Source organism: Ambystoma mexicanum, chromosome 1p (assembly GCF_040938575.1).
Source record: "Ambystoma mexicanum isolate Mex_15411 chromosome 1p, UKY_AmexF1_1, whole genome shotgun sequence".
Taxonomy (NCBI): Eukaryota; Metazoa; Chordata; class Amphibia; order Caudata; family Ambystomatidae; genus Ambystoma; species Ambystoma mexicanum.
The window spans coordinates 265,752,971-265,774,383 of NC_090921.1; the positions used below are offsets into that span (position 1 = coordinate 265,752,971).

Below are 21,413 nucleotides of genomic sequence, written 5' to 3' on the forward strand. Positions count from 1 at the left end.
GCAAATTGAATGCAAGCACATAATTCAAAGAGTAAGGGCTGGTGTGTTCCACCCCTGGCGTTTCCTGGCAGCACACGCGCAAAGCACCTTGCGACTGTACAACAGCATGTTCTTGCACAGGGTCAAGATTCTGGTAGGGTGGGTACGGAGAATACAGGGGAAGTTGTTCTGCCTACCTTCGGAATTCCTATTCAGACCACAGTGCCAGAAGGATGACTCGAAGGGGAAAACAGTGGTGATCATACGCAGAGACATGGTCATTTTGTGTGGAACAGACGACAACAGCATGGAGTGGCGAATAATGCTGTGCATTGATCCCATCTTGACAATTACAGGATTGTAGGATGAACAGTTGTTTGCCAATGGGAAGGATGACAGAGAGATGATATTTCAGATACAAATACCTTGTTCAGTTCAGATACTGGAGAAAATGGTACCCATCCTGACACAGTTAGGGAAAACAAAAACACAGATGAGGATCTCAATAAGGTGCAGGAGGAGTTGTGGACAAAGGGGCCCCACGATGTAGGGTTACTGAAAGGGATTGGGTCAGTAAAAATAAAACTGAAGCAAGGGGCTCTGCTACCTCAATACCCTAGAGAAGCAGATGAAAGGATATGCTACGCTTTGCACGCACTATCGCAGCAGGGAATAATTCAGACATCCACATCAGCATGTAACACAGCGATCTTTCTGATAAAGAAATCAAAGGGTGTGCATTGGCGTTTTATGAAGGTTGTATGCCCTCTAAATGAAGTAATGGAAGCAGAATTTCCTGTAGTTCCAAACCCCACCACTATATTGTGCAACATCCCAGCAAAGGCAAAATACTTTACAGTAATTGACTCGAAGAATGCCTTTTTTCCCATACCCATTCACCCAGACTCAAGGTACTTGACCACTTTCACATATCGCGGTACCAAATTCAAGCACACTTGTTTGCTGCAAGGGTGCTGTGAATCACCCAGCATTTTCAACAGAATTATACAAATAGATTTATGCAATGTTCAAACATCAAGCACTGTGATTCAGTATGATGATGATCTGTTAATATGCAGTGAAACAGAAGAAGAGTGTACAACAGATTCAGTACATGTTTTGGTGCTGCCCACAGAGAGAGCGTACAGGTGGACAAGGCAAAATTACAGTACTGCCTAGAAGAGGCTGTGTATCTGGGATAAATAATATCGATTGAACGGCGTAGAATAACACCTGAAAGGACAGAGGCTATACCCTCTACCACACGCCCACGGTCAGAGCAAGAGATGCAGAGGTCTCTAGGTCTATGCAATTACTGTAGAGCATGGGTGCTTGATTATGCCAGATTTACCAAACCCCTATTGCAGTGCCTAAAGGAAGCACAAAAAGGACAAAAAGACAAGAGGGACATAACAATGGACATGACAAAATGAATGAAAGTTTCACAGAACTAAAGGACGTGCTGGCACAAGCATTCGCTATAGATTCTCCAGATTACAGGGAGAAAGTCTATTTATTCTCACACTCAGATTGCTCAATGATAACGGCCGTCCTCACACAAAAGAAGCTACAAGGACACCAGCCACTTGCTTATTACAGTGGAAGCCTAGACCCAGTAATGCAAGGGCATTTCCCTGGCTGCAGCATTTGCTATTGAAAAGGCATCACCTATCACCATCACCATGGGGTGCCCAGTAGTACTGTACGTGGAGCACTCAATCAATATTCACCATTCTTGAAAAATCAAAAAGTACACTGACAAACCAAAGAGCCTTGGGTATGAGATAATATTAAAAAACCCAGCCATAGAGGTGGTAAGGGGCCGAATTGTAAACCCAGCAATCTACCTAATAGAACCAATACAGGAAGGTGATTACATACATGATTGTACAGCCCACATGGACAGAATGGAAGGAAATGTACAGGTAAAAGAAGAAGAAAAAGCAGCGCAGCGGCAGACATGGTTTACATTGACGAGCCATCCAGTACTGACCCAGAAATGGGAATAAGAGATTCTGGAGCAGCAGTGGTATGTTACATAACTAGGGAATACATAATAACATCCCAACAGCGACTATCCTCGCATTATTCAGCATAGGCAGCAGAACGTGTGGCAATGATAAGAGCACTAAACATGATGGACGGGCATGCAGCAAAGCTTTATTCTGACTCTGCCTATGTTACTCCAACAATCCGTTCAGGGCTGGAGCGATGGAAAAGAAGGGTATTCAGAGGACGTGATGGGGCCCCAGTACAACGAGCATAATTACTCAAAGAATTCATTGAGGCTCTAAAGGTCCCATAGGAGAGGGTCATCATAAAATGCGCCACCCACAAAGGGAAGTAAGCCAGAATACCATTAGGGAACGGACAGAGCAGCAAAAGAAGCACTATATTTAAAAGCGGAAAACGGTGTCAGGTGGTACCCTGGGAAAGATGAAAAAGTGCCACTTATGGCAGCAGAAAAGACAATGAGCAGGGGGGAGGAAAGGGAGGATAGCTTCAACATGATCCCAATTGTCCACATAATAGAACTACATAGAGTAGTACCAAAAGAGGAAAAGGAATTGTGGATAAAGAGAAGGTGCTCACTGTCACCAACAGACCTAATTTGGCAGCAGAATAGCATGGGGAAGTCAGTGATGACCAGAACATTGGTGAATGTGGCATTAGAACAGCTGCATTTCCCCACCCACGCATCAAAAGAAAGTATAGCTGCAGAACTAGGTGAGGAGTGTTATGTGCCCAATCTGCATGAACTGGTGAATGAGTTTGTGGGAAATTGTATGGTTTGCAAACAATTATTGACTGCCACACTCTAAAAACTTTGCGGGTACAATACCACTTCTGGCAGGGCCCTTTACATTGACATGCAAGAAAGATGTGCCTCTTACAGGTACCTAACTGCAGTGGTCTTTCCATTCTCTGGTTGGCTTGAGGCGGGGTCCTGTGCATGTAATGACGCAAAATCTACAGTGAAGTTCCTGATGAGGGAGGTATTCCTGAGGTGGGGTATATGTGAGGAAATAAGGTCATATAACGGCCAACACTTCAGCAATGATCTTTTTGAGGAGATGACACGTCTCCTAGAGATAAAACACAAACTGTGAACAGTGTACCGGCCGCAGGCAAAGGTGATTGTGGTAAGGATAAATGGCTTACTAAAAGAGCTCTTGGCAAAGCTAACTACTACTATGTGCCAAAGCTGACCTTTTTGCCTCCCTCTTGCACTTTTCACACTTCGAAATTCACCTTGTGCAGATCACCATCTGGCTCCGCACAAAATTGTGAGAGAAAGCAGAATGCATGCACCTGTCCCTCCCTCATGTACAATTTTGGATGTTAACTCTAGCTCAGAAATCCTTGACAATGAAATGAAAGCGTATTTAAAAGAGGTGACCAATGTGATTCTCTACCTCTCCCGCCAGGTTCAACAACCTACAAGTGAGCCGACCAACACTGAAGAGTGTGAACAAACTCGGCAAAGGGAAGCATTCCCGCACGCACAGCCTCTCTATGCCGGGGACAGAATATTGATTTGAAATACAGTGAGAAATTGGAATGCGCCCCGGTTCGGTGTTACAGAAGACCCACAATAGAAATAGAAGACGAACAAGGAAAACGAGGAGATGGTGGGGGTACAGAAAAGAGTGGGGTACATATAAAGGAAATGGTATTGCTATTGGTCTTTGTTTCTGTCTTCTTCTCCTTTTCTGGCATAAGAATAAACTGGGCACCTCAGCTGGTGGTGATAGGGAAACAGGCACTAAGCGCAGTATAACTGGTCTTATAGAATTCCAGAGTATTGTCGGGGAGGGAGTGGGCCTGGCCTCTGAAAATGTATGGTACGGTGAAATGAAGCGGGTGGGGCGAGAGAGCACCAACGATATATGCTATGTGTGCTCACTCATACCATACCTCACAGGAGCACCAAAACTATTTCTACCACAAGAAGTGTCAACAGAAGAGGGAGGGTGTCTGATGCACATGGCCTTGTGTAGGATTAGGAGTCAGTTCCAGGGACACTCAGTGGAAGTAAAATAGGTCGATGAATTAGAAGAAGTGTATGAGGATAATTACATACAATTGAAAAGCATGGCCCAGGAAGAGAAGAGCATGCATATGCTTCTACAATATGTAATGGAAAGGGCACACAAAGGAAAACAGGTGCTTACTGCCAACAAAAGCATCTACATCAGTGCTTCCATCTGAGGAAGCTGCAACAGAGGCTGCTTTTTCCCTTCCGTGCCCGTGTGCACTTCTGATCAGCCTGCTTCATTTAAGCAGATTTTGCTGCTTCACGAGGCAGAACTAAGAAATCGGCAAATATACGTCGATATCAGCCTGCCACTATGCCTGACGTCTAAGAAAACTCTTTACATTGTGAATTGCTCCTGAATTGCTGCCAATACCCACTGCACCCTATCATTCGCCTGGACAGTGTCTCTAGCCCTCTGGCTCCTCCGTGTGCATATCCGACCTAGCCGATCCAGCCACTGAATCCACTCTGGATACACACAGTGATACCATCCTTAATGCACTCCGTCATTGCAACCCCAGTCATGAACCTTGTTCTGACAAAAACTGTGACCAACTTAATGCTCATCTGCCTCTTAGGCACCATTCCTCACCCAAGTCCGAAGGTGCTCACTTATGCCATACATCTCCATTTCAGGGTGGTATCATAACCATGGCTAACATGACCCTTAGGCCCCCCCTTGACAAGAATACTCCTACCACTCTCTAACAAACCATGCAAACCTACTTCCTGCCACCTCTCTTTCCCAGTCAGAATGAAACCCCCCTGATCGGTGAAGACTGTATACCTTCATCTGACCTAATAACTCCACACAATGGATCCAGTGCTTTGCTAGTAGGCCCAAACCTAACCAACCATGCATTACAATTTGGAGAAATTACAGATTAGGTTATACTCAGCCTCCCTGCAAGCCGGGCACATCCAACCACATACCTAAACTCAATCTTGAGCCTGGTCCTTCATTACTTCCCCACAAATGCAGAGCCAAAAACATGACTAAGGAAGCACACAAAATTAAAGGAGCGCTCATTAATGCTAGATCTCTAGTTGCCCATGCCACCGAAATCGCTGACATTAATACAGCCAACCAATAAGAGTTCCTAGCCGTCACAGAGACGTGGCTCCATAAAGCATCGGGACCAGCCCTTTCACTTGCTGCCCCAGAAAACTTCTCCACCATCAGATTAGATAGAGAAACTGCGGGGGACATCGCATTCATCTCTAAATATAACTTGGACCTGAGAGCATTTAAACACATGGCACTTTGCTCCGATGAGCTACTTCAGTTAAACTACCTTTATCAGCCTCACGCACCATCACCATGCACCTTGTCTGTAGGGACATTTGAAGAAGACATAACGACCCTCCTCAATACTAATACCAAACCTGGGTCCCAAACTATCATACGGGGAGACTTTAACTTGGGCCTGAACAATCCCAATGACGTCAATGCTACTATCTTAGCCAACACAATCATAGAAGCAGGCCTCATCCTCAGGAGCAACGCACCTACACAAACTAAAGGTCGAACCTTGGATTGGATTGCAGATATCAATTGCATATCCTCCATAACTACTATCGAACCTTGTGCTTGGACAGATCACTACTTGATTTTGTTCACCATACAAGACAGCCTAAAAACTAACCTAGCTAAGACTATGGCCTCACCAGCCTTAATAAGAAATAAAATGAATATAACAGTCAATAACCTCCTGCCTTTTATCCAACCAATCACCAATTTAGTGAACCTATCATCTGACTCGACGGCATTGGTTGACCTTTACAACAATACTATCAACCGAGCTATCAACTCAATTGCTCTGCTCAAAATGAGTAAAGTGAAACCTAGAGCTCACCTGAACTCCTGGTTTACTCCCAGTCTGAAAGCCTTACGCAAGGAGAAAAGATTTGTGGAAGCAAGATGGAAAAACAACCCGTCTGATCACCGCTCTTGCAGACAGGTACAAAAAGCAAATCACTCAAACTAAAAAAGATCCATTCAACGAAAGAATTAAATAAAAGCCAACTCAAGCACCGGGGAACTTTTCTCTATCCTAAGAGAATTAGAATCCCTTACCAATCCCACAATGACTCTTGCATCAAAAATAAATCTTGGTGTACTGACATACAAACGTCCCTTTGTAACAAAATGTCAGAGCCAAAAAAACTATGTTACACAAGATTGCACTAGCAACACAAGAAACCATATTGCAAGAAATCACAACCAAACAAATTAAACCAAGTAACCAGGTTAGATTCAAATCTATCTCTACAATAGAGGTTGAAAATATCATCACCTCGCTCAAACCTTCCAGAAGCCTCGGGGACACCTGCCCAGCACCGATTATTAAAGAAGCAGTCATGGACCTCTCTCCTTTCATCACCACATTCATCAACTTGTCATTTAAAACTTGCTCAGTGCCCACCAACCTGAAAGACGCTTGGGTACAACCATTACTAAAAAAAAAAACCTAGACCCATGCATTCCCACCGACTATAGGCCAATCACAACAGTTCCGTTCGTTCTAGAAATCCTTGATACGGCTGCTTACCTCCAGATTCAATCCTATATGGAGATTAACAACTTATTAGGTACCCATCAATCAGGTTTTAGACCGAGATTTGGCACAGAGACTGCCCGCATTGACCTAACGAACCAATTGGATGACCCAAGAGACAAAGGAGAAGCCTCTGTTCTCTTCCTCGTGGACCTATTCCGCATTCGACCTGGTTGACCATAAAGTTCTGTGCAACCGTCTGAAATCAGCCGGCCATTTCTCAAAGGAAGTGACTACGTGGATCAACTCTTTGTCTTGATAACAGATCCATGAGAGTATGATCACCCTCCTCCGCAGCGGACCCAGTACCAATTACATGTGGAGTACCACAGGGATCCTGTGTCTCCCCAACCATGTACAATACATTTACCAAGCCACTCTTCGACATACTAGACAGTTTGGGTGTCTCATATACCAAATATGCTGACGACACCCATATTCTCATCCTCATACAAGGGGATTACGACATAGATATAGCCTTGATCAACAAAATGTACCTAATCATACAAACTTGGATGGCCACCCATGGCCTGTGCCTCAGTGATGATAAGACTGAGCTCTTAATCATTGGATCAACTAATAGACTAAACAAACTCTCTCGCCAATATAATGCCTTCATCATCGATGGAATTAACATTAAAGTCTCTAAGGAAGTAAAAACCTTAGACTTTTAGCTGGATTCTTCACTTAACCTCAATAAAAAAGTCAATGCTACCGCCTCTGCCACTAGTTACACCTGCAAATTTATCCATGCATGCAAACCGTTCTTGTCCAGCAAAAGTTGTACCATGATTGCACGTGCCCTGATCCTATCCAAGCTGGATTAATGTAATGCCTTTTATCTGGGCACTAGCAAACACAATATCAACAAACTTCAAACCCTCCAAAATAACACCTTAAGATCTGCATTAGGTATCCCAAAAAATCAGCATACCTCCCGCGCTAGACGTTCTACCAATTGGCTCGCCATAAAAGACAGAATAAAGTTTAAATCACTAAACCTTACTTACAAATGTCTCATCAACAAGGCCCCACAATACCTTGTGGCTAGATTCACTAGACATACTTCAGAACACCCTATGAGAAAGGCACAAACCAACAGCCTCAGAATTCTCACATTCAAACTCACAAAAACAGGAGGAACCAGCTTTCCAGTCATGGCAGCCCAACTCTATCCCGGACTCCTTAAGAGCCTTACCATTCTTTCATTCATTTAAGAATAAGGCCAAACTCTGGCTGCATTCCTGTGAACTGTGACCTCCTGTGGCCTTTATACTCAAGCCTGTCTGCACTATTGAACTGTAAATATTGTTAAATTTGTCTATTATGTATAAAGATTTAAAAGGATGTAATTGTACATGATGTCAAAATTACCTGTAACCTATGTAACTTGCAATGCACCCTTTTGCCTGAGGGCCCGGAGCGCCATATAAATGAATAAACAATAAACAATATATTGTAAAAGCTCCTCAGTATACAACATACCGTGGTGCCACACCAGACCCTTGAGGAGAATCCGGGGTTCTGTGCCGCATAATGGAAAGTGGGAAGGCACAGTGCTGCGTAGAAGGGCTAGTGGGGTTCGAAGATAGGGTGGTCAGAAAAATAGATGCAGAGTTAAGAAAGCGTGGAACAGTTACGTACATGCTTTAACTTGGATAAACAAAAGCCCGCATAAAATTGCTCACACATTATTCTCTGTGTTTCAGCGCAAATGTAACAATGATGCTGGAGGATGATGGACAGTGCAGCATTGTAAATGGAGACCGCAGCCATGATGGACACATAGTGGGCATGCGGAACAAGAGCATACACCCTGCTACCGCCAGACTGGAAAGGTGTATGTGCGCTGGTAACAATTCATAATCTCACCTTGGTTGTACCCCGGGCAAAGTTGATACCGCTCAACGAGTTATCCATGGATAAAGAGACAGAGGGCCTGATCACGACTTTGGCGGTAATGCCGGTGGTATTACCGCCAGCGGTATTAGCCCTACCGCCGAACTCCCCGGTGCTAATAGCGCCGGAGCACGAGTTCGGTGGTAATGTAATTCCCCATTCCCCATTGAGCCCATTACCCATTGGGCTCAATGGGGAAAATTTGGATTTCCCGCCGGCGGTAATAGCGTGAATTTTCTGTGGATTTCCCCCCAGCCAAGAGCTGGGGTGAAATCCGCTGAAGTCCTGATTTGGCGGACCCTTAAATCCGGCAGTAATAGCGCGACCGCTGGATTTAAGGGTTACCGCCAAAGTCGTGATGAGGCCCAGAGCCAGCAGAAACGCAAAAATACAAACCAAAAGTAACAAGGAAGAAAAGATCTAGTATTTATAATTCAGAAAAATCAACTAAGAGCCTAGAGAACCTTCAGCCCCACCTGAAATTATTCAGCTCAGCATCTATTTTCTTCACCTCTCTCCTGCTTCCCGGGGTGCAAGCCTCGGCCAGTGCAGAATGGCTGCAGATCACCAGGCACAAACTACTTCAAATGGCAGATGCAACTGAGAAGGGACTCAATGTGGTGTGCGAAGAACTGCAGGCTCTACGTTTAATGACCCTTCAGAACCAATTTATCTTGGACCTCATGACGGCAATGGAAGGAGGTGTGTGTGTCACAAAATTGGCAGCACATGTTGCACCTGAATTCCCACTTATGATGCTGCGAATGGAACAATCACAACAGTGCTAGCAGAAATAAGGACAAATAACAAGAGAATGGTGAAGGAAACACAAGATGTTGCATCAACCAACTGGCTGGATTCAATGGCCCTCATTACAAGTCAGGCGTTAAGGGTTTAACGGCGCCGTGGGCGCCGTTAACCCTTAACGCCTGATTCACACTTTAACGCCTGCTTTTTGCAGGCGTTAAAGTCCAAGGTGCTAAGCGACCTTGGTGCTAATTACGGCACCGTAATTAGTGCCTTCCCCATTCCCATTATGCCCTATGGGGCAAAAATGGGAATGGGGAAGGTCAAATGGTGAATGGGGAATTACCGCCCCACTCACCTTGGAATGGGGTGGTAATTCCGCCATCCACCATGGCGGAATCCGGCATGGACCATGGTGCTAATAGCACCATGGTCCACCGCCTGACTTGTAATGAGGGCCAATATTTGCCTGGGCACCCAACTGACTTATAGCAGCATTTAAGATAACTGTCCCTGTTGTGATCCTCATCACCACCTGCATCAGTAGTTTAATCATCCAATTATGTAAATGCTGCCAGTATAACAACACTTACATAAAGGCATTGCAGAAAGTAGAGCTCAAGGAGGTAATAGGTGAGGAACCTCCCAGTATGAGTGGAAGTGAGAATGAAGTAGAAATAATATTTACAGCACCCCCATAAAACTTGGGAAATTACAAGGCATTATGAGGTAATATTCAACAGATGGAACAAAGATACTGGTGTTTGGAGAACATTTAGATGGGTATGAAGAGGAAGGGGACATGACCAGAGTAACAAGGGCGTGGTGCACAAGGAAAACGGAGAAGGAATGGGAGGGAAAGAAATGTCAATCGAAAGATCAATCGAAAGGGGATAAAGTATTAAAGGTGCCAATTCAGCGCCAGACAGGGGAGCGCACCTACTACCATTTCCGAGAGTAAAGCAGGGGGGAGGTGGGGCCAATTACAGGGGAAATGAGCCAGGTATCTTAAACCATAGACACCACATAAAACGGGCCTCAATGGTAGCTGTATGGGAAACGATGCATTGGGTGTACAGACAGCCCAAGGGACCACCTTATAATTAGCCTAAAAAAGGGGTAAGACTAAAATTGTATCAACATAAGCACACGCAGTGGGAAGTCCCTCAGGGCGGACTGGGCCTGGGAGATTTCTAGCTGAAGCACATGACCAGTATTTCAGGGATCTGCGATGTGGGGGCAGGAAGGCAAGCTTCTCATCGCAAGTAAACAAACATAGTTGGAACTGGGTGGTGTAACTCTGGAAGGGCCAGCCAAACTAGCCACCCTCGAAGTAAAGGGGAGTCTATCTGAACCAATGTACTGGTCACATGACCGCCAATGCCAATTGGCAGATAGCTGTGGGAAAGGAACACTGGTTGGAGTGGTGGTCCTGGAAGAACCGGATGGTAAATTCCTGAGCTTTGGGGAGGTGGGCAGCCTTCACAGTATGAAACACTGGGCTCACACAGGTCACCATCCAGCAGGTATTGTGTGAATATCCCCTTTCCCACCAGCAGCGGGGCGCCTGGTATTCTTTTCTCAATGGTGCTGACCAATGGCAGTGTTCCAGTGGTCAGCACAAATGTAACTTCATTTATAACAAGTTGTTCCGTGGTGGGCTGTGAATAAATGTGGTATCACATACTGTTTAACTGTTTCCTCCAATCAGGCCACACTAACATACGTATAACTTTGAGGATATAACATCAATTGACTAATGGACTCCCTGAGAACCATTGAAGTAGCATACTTTGTAGTTTGCAAGTCCACTGTTCTGTTTGATTTGTGCTTACCAAGCTGTTAAAAACAGCGTTGCTTCTTTCCCAGTGTGTAATCCGCTTGTTATTGCTAGTTTTTTAGTAGCAGCAAATGTCCTTATTATAGGTTGACCTCAAATTTTACTTTTCTTTACATAATGTGCCCGTGGGAAAACCCACTGCTTCCATTCCAAGCCCCCTCAGATACCCATGCACAAAAGAGGTGTGTCATGTCCCTCCAAATTACTCTTCTGATGGAGAGTGGCAGGAGTGCTTCAGATGTGGCAGCAGAAGCCATCAGGCCTGATATAAGGTGTGCCTGGTTGTGAATTGTGATGGCAAGGAATACAGCAACCAAGTGCAATGTGCCCACATTTCCCATCATTGAAGACTTTTCTTTGGCGGAAGAAGATGTGAAAGCTTTTGGATATACGAATGCTATTCACACAGCGAAAATAAACTTTATTGTAGCTCTTGCATAGAAATTCTATTTTCTCTGTGTAAATAGCATTCTGGAACAGGAAGCTACTGGAAGAAGTGGTAAGAGGGGCATAATAATTTGAGCATTGAGTGGACGTGGGTTGGAGGAACAGCAAGAGGAAGTGAAATATACCTCAGACTACAGTCAATCGACACATAACCTGGCTTGGTGGTGGGACCTTAGACTTAGCCATTCTAAGGTCCCTCCACCAAGCCAGGTTATGGGTCGAATGACTGTCTTCTGAAGTATATTTCATTCCTTCTTGCTGTTCCTCCACCCCACTTCCAATCAAATTCTTAAACCCTTCTTACCACTTCTTCCAGTTGTTTTACCTTCTCCATTTACTCTCTCCTTCGACTTCATTCTCAGGTGCCTTTGTCTCCTTTCATCTTATTATTGGATCTGAACTTCCTCTCCCATCTGAGGTCCTCCTCTCCTTAACTCTTGCACTATTACCAGAGGTCCCCCCAGCCCCTTTCAGCACCCCGCTCATGAGATTTGCTCCCCGACCAACCGTTTTAGGGGCATGTCAGTTCTCCGTGTTATATTACCACTCTCCGGTGAACACTTACGCATATTGCAGGGAGCTCTCAAAATCACTCCGCTTTTCATTGTCAAATCGGACATCCTGAGGAAGATCCTTAGGAGATTTGGCCGCTATGCATCGTGGAACGTTGAGCTGCCAAGCCATCCACCTGGAAAACAAGCAGAACACCCAAGACATCATTAAAAAAGCAGAAGTATGGATCCTGCAAGCCTGCCTGGAAACAGCAAGCATCGCCTAAAACCACCACGTGCTGATTAGCGCATCCGTGAAGGTACTCAGTCGAGCTAAGAAACATAGGTCAAACTTACTTACCACTGAAAAACAGACGTCGATGAAATCAACATTTACCACACCCAACATCAACCATCTAATTCATTGGATCACTGAGAGGTGCTCTAGGTCTGGTATACTGACAACCACACAACCCTTCAGCTATATCATACCTTGTGCAAAGGTGTGAGAGCAAAGCTTTGTAACTGGGGATCTCTATATTGGCTTGTTAGTAGAGCTGCTGACCCACAGGGTACTTCTTGGTTGCGACAGCAGCCATCTGCTGTGATGAAACATGCACACAATCCATGGTCTAGACGCTCCTTCTGTCTGGAACAGGCAACAATAGGGACCCCTTACAAATTGCAAAGTCTTTAGTGGTGATCAGTCTTTCCTCTCTCTGCCTAACCCCATGTGACGCACACCTTCACGTTGCAGACCTGAAATAAACCTCTGTTCAAAATATTATAGGATTCTCATGATTTATTAATACAAACATTATCCCACTATATAACAATTATACGCAGCATCAAGAAGAAATAATGACCCGTTACCACCATGCAAAAAGACGGTGCTCCAGTGCCATTTCTGCAACATACAGGCAGAGCAGAAGCCTCCGGCAACAATGGCTCAAACTGTTGCAGAATTATGTGGAAGGAATCATTAGAGGGGTATCATTGAAAGTTGCAATGAACAATGTCATGCCATGCTACTCAACAATATTGGAAAGTAAGGGCACCAAATATTCGAGAGCCTACCGGATGGCAGACCTGCTGCTGTTGGAGACGAGTATCGTTATTACGCAGAAGCCATCAACGGGTTGGGAAAACGATTTGGGAGCACAGGATATTAAATAAACTACAGAGCTACATTTTACAACTGTGAGCAATCTGCAATTGCAGGTCTGACTGGCTTTGTACCAAGCTTGAGAGAGTTTACGGTGGAGTGTGCTTTTGACATCAATATTGATATGTTGTTTAGAGACATGCCAGTCGCGCACTGCAGTGACTTAAACATCCAAGAAAAATCTACAAAAAAACTGATGCCAGTTGAACTGTTGACCATTGGCATTGCCAATACAGCAGAAGCATCTGCCAGATGGAGGGTAACTGGAGGTAGAGGCGTTGCTAGGTGGGGGCTAAGGGGGCTATAGCCACAGGTCTTTTGATTGTAGCCCCAGATAGAAGCCTAAGGGGTTACAACCAAAAAGCTAGATAGCCTGAGTCCTGACAGTCCCAACATTATTGTAGCCCCGTATATTTTCCAGGCCTAGCAACACCCCTGATTGGAGGAAATCAGAAGCCATTGAAATACACTGTTATGATCCCGGTTATGGTGTAACATGGCCTATGGCGCCGGTGGCGTCAGCAATGAGCACTTCTTGTTATTGTAATCGGCCCCCTTGTTGGATGGTGGCTAGGAATGCTGATAGAGGTCCCTTTTCTATGTCCACGATTAATCAAGACCTGGAACGAGGTGAACCAAGATAACCAATCAGCAGCAATGGACTGATGTTTCACAACAGAACCGGTGTGGTTGCGTTGCTCAGTCCCGATTCCACGTACGCTCCAGAGCTCGGCTCCCCTTTCACTGCTCGCGCTGTTTCTTTACTGCTGCTATCAGCCACAGACTCTCCACTGTTATGCTGCTCCGACCCTCCACTCACAGTGCCCCACACTGTACCTCTTGTCTGGAGTCTTATCTTATGATTTTCAGTGTGCCCACTGCCCCACGATTCCTCATGTCATGGTTGCCCTAGGAACTGTGGGGCCAAGTACTGCAAATTAAGTGTGGGCCCCTTAATTTGCATATGATATAACAGGAAGTGACATCACTCCGGCCTGAACTCAGAAGGATGAAACTTGAGGTGATTAGAACCCGTGGCTAGCAGTTTAAACATAGATCTCAGCAGTAGGCACAGGCTATCACTGCTGCATGCATATGGCAGACTGTGTTTAAGGGAATTTCTCTCTCTCTCTCTCCCTCTCTCTCTCCCTCTCTCTCTCTGCCCAGGGTGGTTAAACAGTGATGCTGTGATTTTAACCCATGCAAAGTTTAACCACTTGGACACATTCCTTCCAAGCTTCACTTGGCACAAATATTTAACAGATGGATTTCAAGATCTTGTAGAGCAGAGTTCTCAAGTTCTGCATGGCTATGCATGAGAATGCCATCCAGTCCTATTTTTCCCTGGAATTCTCTGACTTTAAGTTTTTCCCAAATGTGGAACGGGTGAAAACACTACAGGTCCAAGAATCCAAATGGAAAATCCAGGAACTTCATGACCTTCTCACACGTGGTCCTGAGAAACTTCAGAGCCCACATAGTTTACTTATAAAATACATATATCTCCTACCAACATTACAATATATTGTAGCAACATTACAATAAATGAATCCTTAGAGACACATGTTAAAGCAAAAGAATATTATTGATGCTTTATTTTCCACATCCTGAATGGAAAGCTAGAAGGCCTACAATCCAAAATATTACAAGCCTGCAAGATGTCAACAGCTTTTGCCTCTTCATATAAAGCAAGCAACTTTTTACATGTCAGACATCTGGGCTAACCTTTAAAAGGAAAGGTTTATTTTAAAAATGAACACCTTCTTGTTAAGGTAATGATCTCATCAGTGTCAAATAAAGGGTGTGCTGGATAAGAGAAAGGGGCATGTTGCAGGCCATTAAAAAGCCACAGGCAATACAGTTCAGGACGCTGTGTGTGGCCTTGCATAAGAATGGCAATCAGCCTGAGCTTTGAAACTGCAGCGACACGGATTGGGACCCTGCTCTGCCTTCCGTGGCTTCCTTCTTTCACAATGTAAACACACATGAGAACGAAAGTCCTGCACACTTTTGATGTTAGTTTAGATTGTGAAAGAAGCCAGACCTGGCCGAGAAGGGTCATGTGGCTGCTTGATGGCTGAATCCACTACCCACTACAGTGCTGGAGATTCACAGAGGCTGACCTTCTTTCTCCCAGGCAGTGCTGGAAAGCGAAAACATGTATTGTGGGACCCCTTACTTCTTAGGATAGGCGGGGTTTTGGGGCCTTGGTAAAACCGGTACGGCTGTTGCCGGAGTTGCATCCGGGTCCTGGAACCGCGAATGGGCAATTACCGGGTCATGCTGAGTTTGACGGACCCGGTAATTGCCCTTTCGCAGGTGCCGGTACAGTTAGATCCCCATTCCGATTGAGCCCCATACTGCTGTATAACTATCTGATGTTTCAGTAGTTTCTGTATGCAGGCGCCAGTGGTGCATGTTCACAACACTTGTAGTTTTGAGAAGTTTGCTATAGCGAAACATACCAAAGATGAAAGATTACATTTTGTAACGTCCTGGATATGCCCCGAATCCCATTCTACCTGTCCAGTATTCGGCAGTGGAAATGAAGGGACTTATTTTTTTTTTCTTTTTCTTTTCTTTATTTTGTTCATTTGTATGGGGTTCAAAGAAACTGGAAATGAAGGGAATTAACTCTCCATTTCTCAAAAACCCTTGCAACGCCAGCAAACCAAGGAAAGGATGGGGCATGTTCAGTAGATTATCCAAACCATCCAGTCAGTTACGGTTACTCTGTGCCAAGCCAACCTATGGAAACCTGAGAAGCTATTCCTTCACAGCTTCCCTTAGGACGTTTATCCTCTCGGAACAGAGACACAGAAAACATTTCTGCAGCACTCTGCCACGCTCCTCAGGCGGCCAAGTCTTTATATTGTTTGCTCCTCCACAATAGGCAGCAAGGGCAGACAGACTCCAACAGGGAACAGAGACACAGATAACATTTCTGCAGCACTCTGCCATGCTCCCCAGGCGGCCAAGTCTTTATATTGTTTGCTCCTCCACAATAGGCAGCAAGGACAGACAGACTCCAACAGGGAACAGAGACACAGATAACATTTCTGCAGCACTCTGCCACGCTCCCCAGGCGGCCAAGTCTTTATATTGTTTACTCCTCCACAATAGGCAGCAAGGACAGACAGACTCCAACAGGGAACAGAGACACAGAAAACACTCCTGCAGCACTCTGCCACGCTCCCCAGGCGGCCAAGTCTTTATATTGTTTGCTCCTCCACAATAGGCAGCAAGGACAGACAGACTCCAACAGGGAACAGAGACACAGAAAACATTCCTGCAGCACTCTGCCACGCTCCCCAGGCGGCCAAGTCTTTATATTGTTTGCTCCTCCACAATAGGCAGCAAAGACAGACAGACTCCAACAGGGAACAGAGACACAGAAAACACTCCTGCAGCACTCTGCCACGCTCCCCAGGCGGCCAAGTCTTTATATTGTTTGCTCCTCCACAATAGGCAGCAAGGACAGACAGACTCCAACAGGGAACAGAGACACAGAAAACATTTCTGCAGCACTCTGCCACGCTCCCTAGGCGGCCAAGTCTTTATATTGTTTGCTCCTCCACAATAGGCAGCAAGGACAGACAGACTCCAACAGGGAACAGAGACACAGATAACATTTCTGCAGCACTCTGCCACGCTCCCCAGTCGGCCAAGTCTTTATATTGTTTGCTCCTCCACAATAGGCAGCAAGGACAGACAGACTCCAACAGGGAACAGAGACACAGAAAACATTCCTGCAGCACTCTGCCACGCTCCCCAGGCGGCCAAGTCTTTATATTGTTTGCTCCTCCACAATAGGCAGCAAGGACAGACAGACTCTAACAGGGAACAGAGACACAGAAAACATTCCTGCAGCACTCTGCCACGCTCCCCAGACGGCCAAGTCTTTATATTGTTTGCTCCTCCACAATAGGCAGCAAGGACAGACAGACTCCAACAGGGAACCGAGACACAGAAAACATTGCTGCAGCACTCTGCCACGTTCCCCAGGCGGCCAAGTGTTTATATTGTTTGCTCCTCCACAATAGGCAGCAAGGACAGACAGACTCCCACAGGGAACAGAGACACAGAAAACACTCCTGCAGCACTCTGCCACGCTCCCCAGGCGGCCAAGTCTTTATATTGTTTGCTCCTCCACAATAGGCAGCAAGGACAGACAGACTCCAACAGGGAACAGAGACACAGAAAACACTCCTGTAGCACTCTGCCACGCTCCCCAGGCGGCCAAGTCTTTATATTGTTTGCTCCTCCACAATAGACAGCAAGGACAGACAGACTCAAACAGGGAACAGAGACACAGATAACATTTCTGCAGCACTCTGCCATGCTCCCCAGGCGGCCAAGTCTTTATATTGTTTGCTCCTCCACAATAGGCAGCAAGGACAGACAGACTCCAACAGGGAACAGAGACACAGAAAACATTCCTGCAGCACTCTGCCATGCTCCCCAGGCGGCCAAGTCTTTATATTGTTTGCTCCTCCACAATAGGCAGCAAGGACAGACAGACTCTAACAGGGAACAGAGACACAGAAAACATTCCTGCAGCACTCTGCCACGCTCCCCAGACGGCCAAGTCTTTATATTGTTTGCTCCTCCACAATAGGCAGCAAGGACAGACAGACTCCAACAGGGAACAGAGACACAGAAAACACTCCTGCAGCACTCTGCCACGCTCCCCAGGCGGCCAAGTCTTTATATTGTTTGCTCCTCCAAAATAGGCAGCAAGGACAGACAGACTCCAACAGGGAACAGAGACACAGAAAACATTCCTGGAGCACTCTGCCACGCTCCCCAGGCGGCCAAGTCTTTATATTGTTTGCTCCTCCACAATAGGCAGCAAGGACAGACAGACTCCAACAGGGAACAGAGACACAGTAAACATTCCTGCAGCACTCTGCCACGCTCCCCAGGCGGCCAAGTCTTTATATTGTTTGCTCCCCCACAATAGGCAGCAAGGACAGACAGACTCCAACAGGGAACAGAGACACAGAAAACACTCCTGCAGCACTCTGCCACGCTCCCCAGGCGGCCAAGTCTTTATATTGTTTGCTCCTCCACAATAGGCAGCAAGGACAGACAGACTCCAACAGGGAACAGAGACACAGAAAACATTCCTGCAGCACTCTGCCACGCTCCCCAGGCGGCCAAGTCTTTATATTGTTTGCTCCTCCACAATAGGCAGCAAGGACAGACAGACTCCAACAGGGAACAGAGACACAGAAAACATTCCTGCAGCACTCTGCCACGCTCCCCAGGCGGCCAAGTCTTTATATTGTTTGCTCCTCCACAATAGGCAGCAAGGACAGACAGACTCCAACAGGGAACAGAGACACAGAAAACACTCCTGCAGCACTCTGCCACACTCCCTTGGGGGCCAATTCTTTATATTGTTTGCTCCTTCACAATAGGCAGTAAGGACAAAGACTCCAACAGGGAACAGAGACACAGAAAACACTCCCGCAGCGCTCCGAATTTGTAATACTCTCCCGACACTCTTTCCACATTAGGAGCGGGAGTCAGCATTTCGTGACTTATGGCCCGAGGCAACATGGCATTCTCTCATGAGGTCATCTTTCAGACAATAATACATGCATAAACCATTCACTCCATGCCTCTGACATTCTTGCTCCAATAGAGCCACTTGTACATGTTCAATAGCATCATGTGGTTGGACTATGGGAAGTCTTACTCTCTGATGCAGTATTACAGTGGTACAGTTGTTTATGTCAACTCTGTGTTCCTGAAACCAGTAATCAAACTGGAGTAGCAGAGTAACCATGGCATCAAATACCTCTCTGGTTGGGCATCCCTAGCCAGCTCATCTTTTAATTCCTCATTTCATTCTCTGCATAGAAAGACCTTCGGGCCAGCCTGTCTCGTCATCTAGCTGCTTGAATCTGCTAATGTAAGTCATTGAACCCATTGTCCCCTTGGGTCAGAACCCCTGCTCAAGCGGGAGCAAGACCTTCTTTCCAACTGCAGCGCCTGAAAAATTGAGAACACACTTGAGACTTCGGCAATGGGATGAAACGGGGGAAAGTATGGCACCCGGGTCTCTCCCTATGCTGCAAAGAAGAATAAGAAGTGACTTAATAACGCAGCTCCCCCTTACCTTACGGAGAGAATAGTCAGAAGAACATTGACTCGCCCCTCCAGAGCGGCCCACTCCCACGGCCTACAGGTACCTAGATTTAGGTTAAAAAAACAGGCGGTACTAGTTTCCCTGTAAAAACTGCCCAGCACCGGAACACACTCCCACTTGATCTTAGAATAGACCAGTCTTAATACAGCTTTAGACGTAATATCTTAACTGGCTGCGATCCAACGACCAGTACGACTAACCAATATGCACTAGCCTCTGGACCTGCAATTGCTTGTACCTCTGCACCCGGCCCCCTACATGCAGCAAGACCCAACAAAATGGGAACAGATTTTCTATTGGGAAAAAAGCACAGGATTGGGGCAGTCTTCAGTACTCAAACATCCCCAAAGTCCAACATTGGGGTGCAAACTGATAAGGTTCAGGAACCAATAAAATGGGTGAAAAAACCAGGGGCTGGGGCTGTCTAGAGTATCCAAGCATCGTTAGAAATTCAAGTTCCAGTGGTCGACCGGTCAGATAAGGGCCCCATTTCACAAAGCCATGGAAGGGGGGGCATTAGATGTAGGATCTCCCAGATTAGCCTGCCCTGACATTCCGGTACTGGAGGCCGGACCCAACACAGACGTTGCATGCATTTCCCAGCCAGGGCCGGACTTGGGGTACTCAGTGACCCATCCCTTCACCATCCCAAGAGTATGGTTGAAGATCACCATGAAAGGACGGGTCCGGGATGCCCTCAATTGGAGCCCTATCCTGGCCATATTTAAAGAAATCCAAGAGCTAAATCTCTTTTCAAACCACAATATTGAATATGTTAGATTTCCGTATGATGATTGTGTATTCATAGTTGAAATGGGCTTGAAAACTAAATTAGGGGCCAAAGCAGTCTTGGCAGTCAGCGCCGGGCTGAGTCATTTAGGTTATAAGATCTCACCCGTAATCTTTGGTAGAGATGATCAGAGGGGGCCGACGAAGAGTGGTAGGGGGTGAAAACAGTTTACTGGCAGGTAAACTCTTTAAACAGGAGTATGCCCAGTATTGGTTCTTGTTAATCAAAACTGATCAGTGAGCTAAAGATGCAGGTGTGGTCTTTGCCACCTGACATTGTGACCCACATTTTTCAGAAGCTGGGGGCAACTAAAGAGATTCTATAGCATCCAGGAAGTTGCGCGACTGAGCTGGAATACGCAGGGTTCCAATTCGATTCGGAATACTTCAACGAAAATGGTCATGTTTGGTGGCCACAATTTAGTTCTTTTCCAGGAAACGTGGCTGATCGACCACTTTCAGTTCGAAGGCTTTTTCATTTTGCACCAACTGGCAATGCATCATAAAAATGGCCGTCCGGCTGGAGGACTTCTCATAGCAATTCGTAACTCATTAGTAACAGGAGTTGAATTGATTCCCTCCCACACAAAGGGTGGGGTGTTCTGGCTGTTAAATTATTTTTGAGAGTCAATATGCCCCTAAAATTGTTAGTGGTAATGAACATATATTGGAACCCCGGCTGTTCGGCCCTCTTGACTTTTTTAGAGTTCCTGTCAGAATTCTTATTGAAGATTAAAACCTCATGTGTATCAGCTGGTTTAGTCTTAGCAGTGGATTTCAATTCTCAATGCATTTACATGCTGCCCCGCAGGTAAAACAGCAAAAAAAGGCCAACAGTAAACGGGGAGAAATAGTTATCCTTTTTATGTAAATGGACCTTTGTGCAGCAGGATGTTCCTCCTGCACAAATTTGGAGGAGAGATCTGCTCAACAATATATTATTTGTTTCTTTCTCCAGACTTGTTCGTCTTGTGTAATAGTTTTCAGGTCCTTGAAGGAGGCAGTAGTGATCATAAGCCATTGGTGGGGAGTTTTTCCTGGGAATCACTAAGAGTAGAAACGGGGCTATGCTTCGATTTGTTGGTCAATAATGGAATAAACAGTATTGTAAAATTCAGAAGGGGTGGTGATCACTTGAATAGAAGTTTGCAAAGATCTGTAAATAGTATGTTTGATCCAGAATGAGGGAAAGCCTGTGACCCAATGAATTTCTTGGAATATTTGTGGGATTTGGATCTGCCACAATTTCCAGTTTCTTATAAGCAGCCAATTCACAACAATTCCTTTGACGAGGAAACTTGG

At 45.7% G+C, this 21,413-nt stretch overlaps 1 protein-coding gene across 2 annotated transcripts in view; it reads right to left on the minus strand.

The window, feature by feature from the left end:
- The window catches only part of LOC138568809 (polyunsaturated fatty acid lipoxygenase ALOX12-like), a 384,658-nt gene that overhangs the window by 253,987 nt on the left and 109,258 nt on the right, over window positions 1-21,413 (minus strand). For both annotated transcript variants that reach the window (XM_069646583.1, XM_069646581.1), the window contains exon 4: window positions 12,075-12,197. In XM_069646583.1, coding sequence (XP_069502684.1) covers window positions 12,075-12,197 — 123 coding nt within the window. The remainder of the gene's footprint in view (window positions 1-12,074; window positions 12,198-21,413) is intronic.